We start from the raw sequence: 13,883 nt of genomic DNA on the forward strand, positions 1-13,883 counted from the left end.
CTCTTCGCCGGAATTCGAATTACTACCATGGCTCGAAACTCAGAGCAGGTAATGCGATGAAGAAACGAAAGGAAATGTTGATACGGTGTAATGTGAGTGCGAGACGATGTAGGAGAGGAGATATTAATAGATCGCAATTTCCTGTTTTATCCAAGCTCCAAACCCACTTATCTAACGGTAGGAATGAATAAAAGAGGAAATCAGTCTTGATATTTTGAAAATCCAGAGTAAAGATTTCCTAATCTGGATATATCAACTAAACGTTTCCTATTCAGTCTGCGTCAAATATACTCAAATCAGTCAAGAGAATTCCACTGATATCTTTGACTCTTGCTTAGCATATATCGGACGGACCGGACCGGACGGAGAATCTTCCGCGCATGGTCCGGTCTCGCGATTCTCCTCTCCGAGGCCCAATGAGAGAGAAACTAGGCCCGAGTCAGGAATCGAGGGAGCCCATTGGGCCTGGTTGGCCCAAGCATGGCGGGACCCGGCCCAGCCTAATTCTCCTGGGGAGGATGTAAAGAAAACGCAGGGTGCGAAATTCTTGTAATCAATCAATAGGGTTATTGAAGTTATTCACCGAAAAAAACTACAAGCCACCGAAAAAAAATATGGTTATTTTATGTTATATGCATAATATATTTTGTGTTTATCAAATTTTTTTAAAATAATATTACTTTTTTATTTTTTTGTTTTCTAAATAAATATATTTTGTGTTTCTCCACGCCGATGCCCAATAAGGAAGAAACCAGGCCCGAGTTAGGAAACAGAAGAAGCCCATTGGGCCTGATAGGTGGCCCACCACGAGGGTGAGGTAAAGTCCAACTGTAAGCGGACGGAGGAAGCCGAACTCCTCTGATCGAGCCATTGAGCACATTTACATTATATTCTTTTGGTCTAAATTTTAATGGCCTTTTCTTTTAGTAGTTTTAGGGTTTTATGTTATAGACGAGATTTTTAGATCCGTGCATTGCACGAGTTTAACAAATAAAGATTCATAACATGTAGAAATTTAAATATGTATTTATAAAATTAGAAATTAAATTCGACAATAATGTTTAATATGGACTATGTATAAAATATATCACATATAAATTGTTTTTACTCTATAAATTTTAATATTGAAAATTTCAAACTTTTGATAACAAATAATTATTCGAGAGACACGAAAAATTAATCTAAATATAATTATACATATACATTTGAATGTGGTATAATAATAATAATGGCTTATTGTAAATATATGCAATTATGATTAAATAAGGTTAAATTAGCAAATGCATATAAATTGAGAGTTTATAAATAAAAAATACCTATGCATAGATATAGTTGGAGATGAAATATTTTATTTTTAATATATCTTAAACACTTATGATAATTACAAACTTATCTTCAAAACTTATGGTTATTAATTCTTAACCGAATTGGAGAAATGATAATTTTAAAAAAGTTGCATCACTACTCCTCCTTCAATATAGTAGTAATATATGGATTAATTATAGTTCCTTGAGATATTTAGATATAATTATTAGATATTATATATACTATACAAAAAAGAAATAACTCTTTATAAAACTTACAAAATTTAACTAAAAATAATTAAATTTTGAATTAATTAAATACAATTATATTTGCAGTTAAAGTTGTCGTGCAATGCACGTGTAACAGAATCTAGCATAATATATAAGGAAGAAAACTACTCATTAATCTCGTATTGCGAGTAAATTTATATTATTTAGATATATTTAGTGAGAAATGTTAAAGATTAAAAATTTTATTGCAGTTCAAAATATGGTAAGAGTATGCATAATCAAACTTCAACATAGAAGAAATTGCATGATTCGAATAGTTGCTTGGAACCCTTGACTCATAAGGTACTTGATAAACTGTTTCTTCTTATGTATACTCTCGAGGAATTTGCCAACGGAAATTATAAGGTGCCACATGAATTTTGCTCAATAAAGAAGAAACCCAAGCCAAGAAATCATATCGAATGTTGGGACAACAGCCTCTCCACATGCCTATTGGCAATGAGTACATAAGCTCCAAATCCAACATATACATATACTTTCACGATATGAAAACAATTTAGAATTTAATGATCATAATGATACCATTAATTTTAGTTGTTACAAAATTTATTTTTCTCTTTATTAACTGCATTGATGGTAATATTTATGTTAGACTAATATTGATTGGAAGATAATATTTTATGTATATTTTATTGCAGAAAGTTTTAGAAATTTTTAATTCACAATTATAATTAGTATGTATTTGGTATGGCCTTTAATTTAATATTGAGTATTTCATATATCAGTATACTAAATTTTAAATAATCATTGAATTTGTTCACATCTATTAATACATACTGTCAGCACCCCGTTTTAGTCCATCGACTCTAGGAGAGGGAGCCAACAGCAATTCTAATTACAACCTTGGAATTGTAACAGGAGATTACGAGGTAGTTAACCAAAATTTATATTACTTGATATATATGTATTGGTTATAATCAAAATAAACTATGAAAATTTAAGCCTTATTAGTTAACAGTATACGTATATTTTCTATTTTAATTTATTTATTATTTCTCAAATTATTTTATAAATGGACCGTAGTATATATCTAGGATTATCTTCAATTTACACAATATTTTGTCTAAAGAAATGGGCAAATTACACAAAAAAACCTAAATTTTGTAAAACGTCTCAGTTTTGTTATAAATTTTGTTTTGTAACGAAACAAACCATAAGTTTCCTAAATTGTCTCAAAAATGACATCTGTTATAAATTCCATCAATTTTGCATACGTAGACTGTTAACTTCAAACATAAATTTATAAACAAGTAAGATAGGTTAAATAAAAAAATTCAAATTTTCAAAAAAGTCTCAATTTCATCATAAATTTGGCATGTAATGAAAAAAAAATCATATGATTTATCAGATGATGTGTAAACTTTGTGAGTCTTGTGAAGTCTACGTAGGCAAATAGACGGCAAACTTAAAGGAAGGTAACGTGAGGTCAAATCTGAGACGATTATCAAAACATGTGGTTTGTTTTGTTACAAAATAAAATTTAGGATAAAACTGAGACATTTTACAAAATTTAGGTTTTTTTGTATAATTTGCCCTAAAGAAATTAATATGTTTGAACTATTCAGAAAACTCTCTCATAAAAAATCCAGCGCTAGTTTAGATACTAATAATATTTATTCTTTCCATTATTTTCAAACTGAATTTTCTACGCTAACGATGGGATCTAACCGAGATCTTCATAACACACAAGAAGTTCAAATTGCGAATGTAGAACAGCATTTACAAAATAGGGATATTCCCAAGACTAATAAGAAAGAAATATATGAAGTTGGAACTTTTTATTCTCTTCAAGATTACACTATTAAAAAGGTTGAAAAGTCAATACCCATCTCTGAAGAAGCTATTAACTTGCAATTATTTGCGAAAGAATCTATAAGAGAACATATAACGAAATATAAGTTTTTACATATTGGTCTAGTACAAATAACAGTAAAACCTTTACATAGGGCATGACTAGATGTACCAATTCTAGTCTGTTTAAGAGATGCAAGATTTATTTCCTTTAAGAAATCCTTACTAGCAGCTTTAGAATCAAATTTGCATAATGGTCATGTATGTTTTAACTGTTATCCTAACTTTTTCATATATCTAGATGACCCTTTAGTATTAGCTACTTTAATTGTCCAAACGTAAAATCATGACTTTGCAAAACAAGGAAAATGTTTGATCTTAATATATAGAATTTACTACACATTGATGGCCATTAACCTCTCGCCAGAAGCTCTATAAACTTAAAAAATGGGCGAGACAGTTTTAATATAAGTAAATATGCAAAGATTAGGCGTCATAACATCCAAATCTTTAAAATGGGAAGAAATTATTTTTTCCAAAATCATGGAAGCTCAAGGAAATAATGTCGAAATCTGACAGTTCTTCTAGTAGTATGCCTTCTAGGATAATAAAATTTGAAGACGGAAGTGTCCAATTAAACTTTGAAGGACTGCGCCTTAAGGAGAATTTCTTCTTTTCGAGAATATTTTGGTATTTCTCCAACTCCTTCTAGAAACTCTTTTCATACGACAAGAACCTCTTCTATTAATTTGCAAAGAGTAGATTTTAATAGGCGAATTTCGAAACTTGTTTTCAACATGGAAAAGTCAGTGTCTCTCATACAGTTTGAGATGCAAGTAGATAATTCAGAATATAAAAAGATGACAAGAACAGAGACGAAAGATTCCTGCATGAGACAATTAGGATATAGTAAAACCTTTTTGACTAAGAATAGTGTTTTCTTTTATTATTTTTTTGTACACTTTACTTTCGCTATTCAAAAGCCAATAATGTAATATCTTTTAGTTAAGACTATACGCATGTAAAGAAGACTTTACTTTTCAGTTGTAACCTTTGCGTTTTCAGTTGTATAAATAGGAATATGATTCCTGTTTATTTTGCTCAAAATTGTGTTAAAATATTATCAAAATTAAAAATTCTAATTGAAAGATTTTATGTTATGATATAATCGTATTTTGGGAACTCAAATCATGAATGAAATATACAACTGCAAGAAAAATAAAATTAATTCTTTTACTAAGTGATTTCTTTTATGAATTTTTGCATTTTCATTTTGCATAAAATCTGTTTTCATCAGTAAACAATTATCTTTTCACAAATCTCATATTAGTAATTTTCATGCTGCATAAGAATATGAAAATAGATTTTTTTTAACCATAGAAAAATTAAAATATTAAAATATAGTACAAAATACTCCTTTATTAGTATATTATCGATGGTATATATATATATACATGTACTTAATTGCTGTAATATGTTTTAGTTTTTATCAAGGTAGATAAGTTAAAAGATATTTTATTTGAAGCATTTTCTAGAAAATAAAATTAAAGATTTATTAATTAGTTGCACTAATATATGTGTAATAAATATAGCAATTTTCTTTTACTATATGTATATAGAATTGCGAAAAATATATTAAATACAACTATAGTATTTTTTTAACTCTACAAATTATTTAGATATAGAAAGTGCATGGTACTTTTCTAACTATATATATATAGAATATAGAGTGAAAAGTTAAATATATATTATTAAAAGCGAAGAAGTTAAAATATCTATATATAATATATAATTGTCATGGTGTTCACCATTATATGTCATTTGTCCAAAAAATTGAAATGTGAGCTTCTCAATCACTGACTTTTCGTATGTCGAATGTAATAAATTCACGTAACTTCTTGTAAAAAAGGGACAAACTTCATTATTAATAATAACAATATCACCATGGGCAAACCCTTATCCAATCGTCGAAATACAAGTCAAAGTTCTTACTTTACAAACTTCTTTCCTCAATTTCATTATAAAAAAGGGGTATTTACCTAAAATGGCTCATGGTTTGCTCGTTTTGTCAAATCTATCCTATGCTTTTTTTTGGTCAAATCTATCCCATGGTTTACTTTTTGCATCAAATCTATCACGGCGTTATCTTTTCCGTCAATATCTAACGGTGTGCTGACGTGGCGCCTACGTGGCAAGTGTGGCCCACTATCTCTCCATGTGCCACGTCAGCACGGCCGTTAGATGTTGACGGAAAAGATAACGCCGGGATAGATTTGATGCAAAAAGTAAACCATATGATAGATTTGACAAAAAAAAAGCATGGGATAGATTTGACAAAACGGACAAATCATGGGCCATTTTAGGTAAAAACCCCTATAAAAAATAAACCACTAATTAATAAGTAACAACAAAGGCAATCTATTCTAATAGTGAAAATACAAAAAATGAATTTTAAATTTTAAGACTGTGAGACAACAATTATTTAAGATAAAATATTTCTTATAGAAAAAGTTTCGCAATTCATCACATGAATATATTTTTATATTACTGAAAACAGCAGATATATAAAAGATGATATAAGAAAAATGGTAATTTCATAATTAAGAAATAAATTTGATTTTAATATAGGAAATATTAGACAAAATATCAAAGAAAAATATGTTCATATTGTTTCTTTCAATTGCAATCTTGATGTTAACATTAAATACATTTGATTTTATGTAAAACTACATTGATTTTGAGCTTAGCTTTTATAGTAAAATAATAATTTATTGCTAAAATTCAAAATATGTATCTATATATGTATTCAGTCACATTGCTATAAACACATAACTTATATTCAACTTGCGAAAAGTATCACTGATAGTGAATCATTTATTAGTAAAAGTTCACACAAAATACAAGTCAAAGGTCTTATTTTACAAAATTTTCTCCTCAATTTCATACTAAAAACGAACCACTAATTGATAAAGTAACAATAGAGAAATCTATTCTAATAGTTAAAATAATACAAAAATAGATTTCAAATTTTATATGGTGAGAAAGTAATTTTCAAAAAATTTCAATAATTATTAAAAATATTTTTACAATTCATCTCATTAATACGTTTCCAAATTAATTATTACTAACAAATGGAAATATAAATTACGAATTGAAGAAATTGGTAATTTCACAGTTAAGAAAAAAGTATTCGATTTTAATATAAGAAATATTAGACAAGTACATTACATGAAAATTTTGCATAATTTTCTTCATAAACTTGCATATCTTTGATTATATGCCTGCATGTGCGCGCTCACAAAATTATATATAGATATATATATATATATATAAATAACAAAAATGACCATAAAAATTTAATTTAAGAAAGTAAACTTTTATTAATTTTAAAGTAATAATTAAAATTTTAAAAATAAATTAAATTTCGTTGAGGTAAAACTTAAAAGTTATTCCAAATGATTAATGTTGCGTTTGGTTTGTAAGTAACATTTTAAAATCATATTTTGATTTGGAAAAAAAGTTGTATAAATAGTTATGTCTGAGACCCACCATTTGATTTTGTATAAGTTATTTTTTTTATTATGGAAAAAAGTTGTATAAATGGGGTCTACCATTTGACTTTGTATGAGTTATTTTGTTTTATTGTGGGTAGAATTAATGTTAATATACAATTTAACTTACATCGATTAATAAATGAAAATATGAAATTATAAAAAAATAGTTATAAGTAAAGGATATAAAAAAAATCAATTCTTGCCCCAAGAAAATAATTTGATCTAGAAAATATGAAGAAAGCTGAAAATTATTTATCTTCTTGAAAGATAACAAGCTTGTCCCAACGGAAAAAAAATGCTTGGCATATTGAATTAGTATTGTATATTAAGATATGATATATAACTATAATTAGAAAATTTTCATTTGTACATTATAAAATATATATTGTATAAATACTTTATATAATTTATTTCGAGGCGATTAACAAAAATTGCTATCCATTGCCTACCCTAATATTTGAAATACTAATGAAAATGTATCTTATACATTTACTATTTCTAAGTTTTTTTTTGGGCTGGATATTTACTATTTCTAAGTTATTAAAACAAAGTTTCTCTTGAAGCACAATTAATTTTCTAAGAAATTGTAAATAAAACTAAATATTGTGATGTTTTTTCTTCAACTATTAGGGCATGTTTGGTTTGCAGGATTAAGTATGGAATGTAATACCTATTCCGCATGAAATATTCATTTCGACGTTTGGTTGGTGGGAATGTGGAATAGTATTCCGGATCGGAAGAGTTATCCGGCTTGCATAAGGAATCCGGGTGTCTCCCTCGAACGTCCGGATTGGCTAATCTCCATCCGGAAAATGACTTGAAAACCCGAAAATGCCCTCAACTTTCTTGACAAATCACAATCTCATGCCATCCAACTTTATCTCCTTCCTGCAGACGAAGATCGAAGATAGAGAGAGAGATGACGAACCCCTGACCCTCGGAAGAGACAGAGACGAAGACGAACCCGCGACCCTCGAGCCCTCGACCGCGACCTCGAGCCCGCGACTCTCCGACATGTCAGGCTTTCCTTGTCGTCTTCTTCATCAATAATTCATGAAGATGAAGAGGGTCGTCCAGCCCATCATCCTTCCTTTTCCCTTCTGCACATACCAAGTAGATTAGATTCTTTTGACCCAACAATTTCTTCAAGTTCAATCTTCAAGACCCGACAGCACACCATCCTCGGATCGGTAAGCTCTCTACCTCCGTTGTTTATTTCCTCAAGGGCAACCAATTTAATGGATGTTTTCTTATTGCAAGAGTCAGAATTCCATACAAAATTCGATTTTTTTTTCTGTAGGTGTTAGCTTTCTGTACGAGTTGCTGATAGCCCTTGCGTTGATGATTGATGTGCGTCGACCTCTGTTCTGTTATCTGAGCGATTCTCAATTTGAGGCATAAGATTGTGTTCCAGAGGGGTCTCTGTTGTTTAGTGTTGAATTTCCTGTAAATTATTGCGGAGTTTCTGTTGGATTCCGGGTTTATTATACGGTTATGCTGCTATTTGTATTCGGGGTTCAAGGGTTAACTTGATTTTGTTGCTATGCAGACAACTAGTGTGAAGGCAGCAGTAAGGAGAAAGACCACGTACTCGAACGTATCTTCTCCGATTTTCCTCCTTATTAATTCGCAAATACTGGAGCAGATGCCTCAAGTTGTAACCTCTCTCGACCCACACGTAGAGAATGGTTTGCAAAGGTTTGATTTTTTTTACTCGTTCAGGCAGTGATCGTTTCACTTCCAATCTCATGAATGATTAGGATAGCAATGCGAGTTATCATGGGTATCTGAAGCTGAGACTACAGTATAAAGCTTGTCCCGATAGCCTGTTGCATTTCGTTTCTAGTACCTTAGTATTCTTTGAAACCACTAGACGTCACAGAAAAGAACTCTTTTTATGCAGCAAATTTGACATGCCTTGTTGGATCTTTGCAGTGTTCCTCATTTGAAAACTGTAGCCCAGTTGCTAACGAGCATGGAGAGCAACCATCTCAGTTCTCTGTCCCAGGTCGGAGTCTCTAGGGAGGTCAGAAATCTCCTTTGATACACAATATCACACATACTCGAACATGAGCTCTTCCTTTGCTTAGTCCCCCAGATTTTTAATGTTGTCAATTCTCGATTAGTTTAATTTTGATCTGATGTTTGCTTCGCAGAACCATAATGTTGGATCTGACTTGAGATATTTACCTCTGAACCTTGAAATGCTGGCATCTAGTTGATCCTCTGAAGCTTTCGCAAATTGAGTTTTTTACTGTTGAAGTGGATTGAGGAAATTGAAACTCCATTAGTGGATCAAGAGAGCCGAACAAGATAGCTGCTGTGCGGAAAGTCTCTTGAGAGCCAGAATCCTGCAAGTTCTTTTCCCTTCGTGCTCGGATGAGTTCCTCTGTAAATTAGTATGGAGCCTGAAATGTATAGCACTGTAATTCATTACATTACCCTACCAACTGAGCTGTTTCATTTGGTATGAATAATAACTATTACGTAGTATACTCTGGATTTCTCCTTCTTATTAAAATCACCCGTGTGCAACTATTATTCATTTCATTGGATCTTCGTCATGTTCAAGACAAATAGTAGGGGTGACGCAGTACGGACTACGAGAATTTCTCGTGTAATTTGAAAAGGAGTCTTCACAGAATAGTTATGGGCCGACATTGCTAAATAATTATTTCTAATAATTACAATTAAAAAATAATATTATTAATTCATTATTAATAAACATTTAAATATTAATAAATTTACTATTTCTAATTAAAATAATTACTTTATTAATAATCATAATTTTCAGTAATTTAATTAAAATAATTAATTTTTGAAAATTATTTACTTTTTAAATTATTTAAAATGTTAATTTTTTTATTAATTATAAAAATTGCTATTAATGTTATCTATTTATCTTATAAAATCCATTAAATTTAGCATGAAGAGCATTTCTGTCTTTTTACCCTATTTCTGTTCTTTCCATTTCTTATTTAAGCCAATAAAACATCAGAATTATAATTTTCAGTTTTGCTATTCCCTCCAACCAAATAAAAAAAATTAATTAGAATTTATATTATATTCCATGTTTATTCTATTCATTGTCTATTATATTCCCTGTTTATTTCATTCCAGCAAACCAAACGTAAACTTAGTTCGATAAGTTTTTTTTTTTGCCTAAACTGTTATTATTCTACAGATAGAGGACTTTGTTAGAATAAATTTAAATTAGTTGTCATGATATATTTGTATATAATCTGTATTTATACATAAAAAGAACACATTTGTCGATCTAAATTACAACTGTATAGTTATGATAATATTTTTAAATAATACTTAAATCTTGATCAAATAAAAAAATATTAATATAAATTGAACAGTTGTTCATAAGATTTTAAGAAGTTATCAATCGAAAAATTTCTTAAACAAAACCAAAAACAAATATGGCACGTTTATAGGCTAGTTAGTATGATTATCGGGCCATCTTGAACCCGACATTGATGCGCCAATAGCTAGGTGATGATGCTTGGATATATATCCGTAAAGATAAAATCCAGTGCGTCAGTATAATATAGCTTTAGGCATAGCACCGTCCGAAGTTGAAGACCTAAACACTCCACTAACCATCAGGGTACGACTACGTAAAGAGCGTGGCTGATTCGTGGGTAATGTGTATGTATATTGGAACTTATCAATGGGATTAGATGTGGTTTCCTACAATACAATCAGCAGATGTACGAGCAAACATCAGATTACACGATAGTACTCAATGAAGTAGATCAGGAAACATAATACTAAAATTTACTCCGACTAAAACACCGAACTCTCAGTGTATACTATACATTCCGCATTTGCTAGATCGAACAACCTTGATCGGGTTTCTGCTAAGTCCCAATTTTGCCAACTCCGTCCGATTCACCAAAACAGTATTCGAGATTCACTATCAATACAGCATCGAACTCCACTGCGCACGTACTCCCAACAACATCTCGAACTCACGAACGGCGTCTAGGTTATCCGAAAAACCAGCTGTGCATGTCATGCTCTCGATTTTCCTACGGGCCTCCTCTCTTTGCCGCTGGATTTTAAGCCTCCGCTAGTTCTGGCAAACCGATTTAAACTCCTAGTCCGAGATGCAGACTTTGGCGCTGCGAGTGAGCGATGTAATCTTCTTGTTGCTTGGACTGATAACAACTCGTGCTACAGTTTCAGGTCGGAATGCAAGAACGACGTCTTCCGTGGCCTTGCGAAGTGGGCTGGTCTCGACGCTTCGTCCCTTGAACGTGCCGCTCTGCTGTTTTCGCTTCAGGCCTTCTGCCGCTCTGCACGTGCCCCTCGGCTTTGTTCTATTCAGATTATCCATTGCATCCTCCGGTCTCTGTTTCTCGAGACTCGACGACGCTCTCAAACCCATGACGTCGACCCGCTTCTGCTTCATATTATCCATTGCAGCCTTCGGTCTCTGTTTCTCGAGACTCGACGACGCTCTCAAACCCATGACGTCGACCCGCTTCTGCTTCAGATTATCCATTGCAGCCTCCGGTCTCTGTTTCTCGAGACTCGACGACGCTCTCAAACCCATGACGTCGACCCGCTTCTGCTTCAGATTATCCATTGCAGCCTCCGGTCTCTGTTTCTCGAGACTCGACGACGCTCTCAAACCCATGACGTCGACCCGCTTCTGCTTCAGATTATCCATTGCAGCCTCCGGTCTCTGTTTCTCGAGACTCGACGACGCTCTCAAACCCATGACGTCGACCCGCTTCTGCTTCAGATTATCCATTGCAGCCTCCGGTCTCTGTTTCTCGAGACTCGACGACGCTCTCAAACCCATGACGTCGACCCGCTTCTGCTTCAGATTATCAATTGCAGCCTCCGGTCTCTGTTTCTCGAGACTCGACGACGCTCTCAAACCCATGACGTCGACCCGCTTCTGCTTCAAATTATCAATTGCAGCCTCCGGTCTCTGTTTCTCGAGACTCGACGACGCTCTCAAACCCATGACGTCGACCCGCTTCTGCTTCAGATTATCCATTGCAGCCTCCGGTCTCTGTTTCTCGAGACTCGACGACGCTCTCAAACCCATGACGTCCACCCGCTTATGCTTCAAATTATCCATTGCAGCCTCCGGTCTCTGTTTCTCGAGACTCGACGACGCTCTCAAACCCATGACGTCCACCCGCTTCTGCTTCTTTCTCTCTGGACCCAGCACTGCCTCGGGTTCCTTAACTCCATTGCGATAGCACCTCTTCGTCGGAATTCAAATTACTACCATGGCTTGAAACTCAGAGTTGGTAATGCGATGAAGAAATGAAAGGAAAGGAAGAATTAATGTTGATACTATGGAATGTGAGTGCGATCATGTAGGAGAGTATATATTAATATATCGCAATTTCCTGTTTTATGCAAGTTCCGAACCCACTTATCTAACGGTTGGAATGAATAAAAAAGGAAATTAATCGTGATATTTTAAAAATCTAGAGTAAAGATTTCCTAATTCGTTTATATCAACTAAATGTTTTCTATTCAGTGTGCGTCAAATATTCTCTAATCAGTTAGGGCACGTTTGGTTCGCAGAATTAGAATAGACAATGAATAGAATAGACATGGATTAGAATAGACAGGGAATAGAATGGAAATTCTGATGAAATTTTTGTGTTTGGTTGGAGGGAATAGACAGGAAATAGAATTATAATTATGATGTTTGGCTGAGTTGAATAAGGAATAGAAAGAACAGGAATAGGATAAAAAGACAGAAATGTCCTTCATATAAATATAATGGGTTTTATAAGATAAATAGATAACTTTAATGAAAATTTTTATAATTAATAAAAAATAAAAATTTTAAAAAATATAAGGAAAGGTAATTCTAAAAATTTAAAAATTAAATTAAATTACTAAAAATTATGTTTATTAATAAAATTAATTATTTTAATAATGTAATAAGCATAATTATCTATTTTTATAATAAAAAAAATATAAACAGAGTTTACATATGCTAATATTAGAATGTCGAAAGATCAGTTTACATATCGTCCTCCAACTTGCAGGCCTCACTATATAGACGATTAATTTATTATCCATGTAATACCCGACTTAAAATGAACTTTTCTGCTGTCTTAACCAAAAGAAATTGCATCGGTCGTAGTTAAGTCCAATAGTTTTGATAATCAACAACTTCTGCGGCGCAATTTCGATTTGTATTTGGACGGGTGCGAATTTCGAAATGAGCTAAACATCCATACATAATTAAACATAATTTAAACAAATAAAAAAAGCGACCTTAATCCAATCTAAGCAGGATTAGTTGATAATCGTTGACGATGATCATGACCCATCCGCGACAGAACTGTTCTTCAACTTCAAAATACGAAGATCTCCAATTTTTCCAAGGCATTCTTAGCGGCCCTGTTGATCGCAATCTTCTTCTTGGGCCGATACTCGCCACTCCCGACGAGCTCGTCGTCTACATAGACGTAGAAGGCGAGGCTCGATTCGCAAGGAAATCCTGCACCATTTCCAAGCGATATTCTGGCTCAGTACCAAAGAAAAGTAGAATATAATTCGGATGGTTACTGAACTTTTGAATAGCCATGCGATCTTGTGCTGAAGTCAGACTATCAACATTATGAAGAGCTCTCGGAAGTTTAAGGAACTTCTCTCGATAAATGTCCGAGTGAACACTTTGTGAGATCATCATGCAAGCTTCTTTCATTTCGGTTGCCATTGTATTCAAGCTTTGAGAAATTGTGGAGAAGTTAGATTCATGCTTTTTCTTTTTTTTCCCGAAGAAGCACTTGCCGTTGCATCTGTAGGTGGTTGATAAGCACGCGAAACATCTCCCGATGTAGGGGTATTGGCATTGCCATTAGCAGATTCATTTGGGTTTAAATGATTCACATCCGCTTCTTCGGCTACTCCAGTTAAATCTTCAATCTCGAGCTCTTGCAGAATATCT

General features: G+C 32.8%; 1 protein-coding gene across 2 annotated transcripts; it reads left to right on the forward strand.

Moving 5' to 3' along the window:
- Positions 1 to 7,819: 7,819 nt before the first annotated feature.
- On the forward strand, positions 7,820 to 9,433 carry LOC116196953. 2 transcript variants are annotated; one of them, XM_031526922.1, is made up of 5 exons: positions 7,820 to 8,130; positions 8,241 to 8,290; positions 8,490 to 8,638; positions 8,876 to 8,966; positions 9,097 to 9,433. In XM_031526922.1, exons 2-5 carry the CDS (start codon positions 8,282 to 8,284, stop codon positions 9,160 to 9,162), a joined length of 315 nt encoding a protein of 104 aa, XP_031382782.1. In that variant the 5' UTR covers positions 7,820 to 8,130; positions 8,241 to 8,281; the 3' UTR covers positions 9,163 to 9,433. The 2 variants fall into 2 exon arrangements, 1 of the variants encoding a protein (XP_031382782.1); XR_004154935.1 differs by lacking the exon at positions 8,241 to 8,290 and having other exon boundaries at positions 7,827 to 8,130.
- The last annotated feature ends 4,450 nt before the right edge of the window (positions 9,434 to 13,883 follow it).

This window comes from Punica granatum, chromosome 2 (assembly GCF_007655135.1).
Source record: "Punica granatum isolate Tunisia-2019 chromosome 2, ASM765513v2, whole genome shotgun sequence".
Classification (NCBI taxonomy): Eukaryota; Viridiplantae; Streptophyta; class Magnoliopsida; order Myrtales; family Lythraceae; genus Punica; species Punica granatum.

Bases quoted from the DNA above. Each gene is read 5' to 3' on its own strand.
- LOC116196953 (XM_031526922.1), top strand. The intron at 8,639-8,875 runs GTTTGATTTTTT...GGATCTTTGCAG, and splicing joins GTAGAGAATGGTTTGCAAAG to TGTTCCTCATTTGAAAACTG. The intron at 8,967-9,096 runs GTCAGAAATCTC...TTTGCTTCGCAG, and splicing joins AGGTCGGAGTCTCTAGGGAG to AACCATAATGTTGGATCTGA.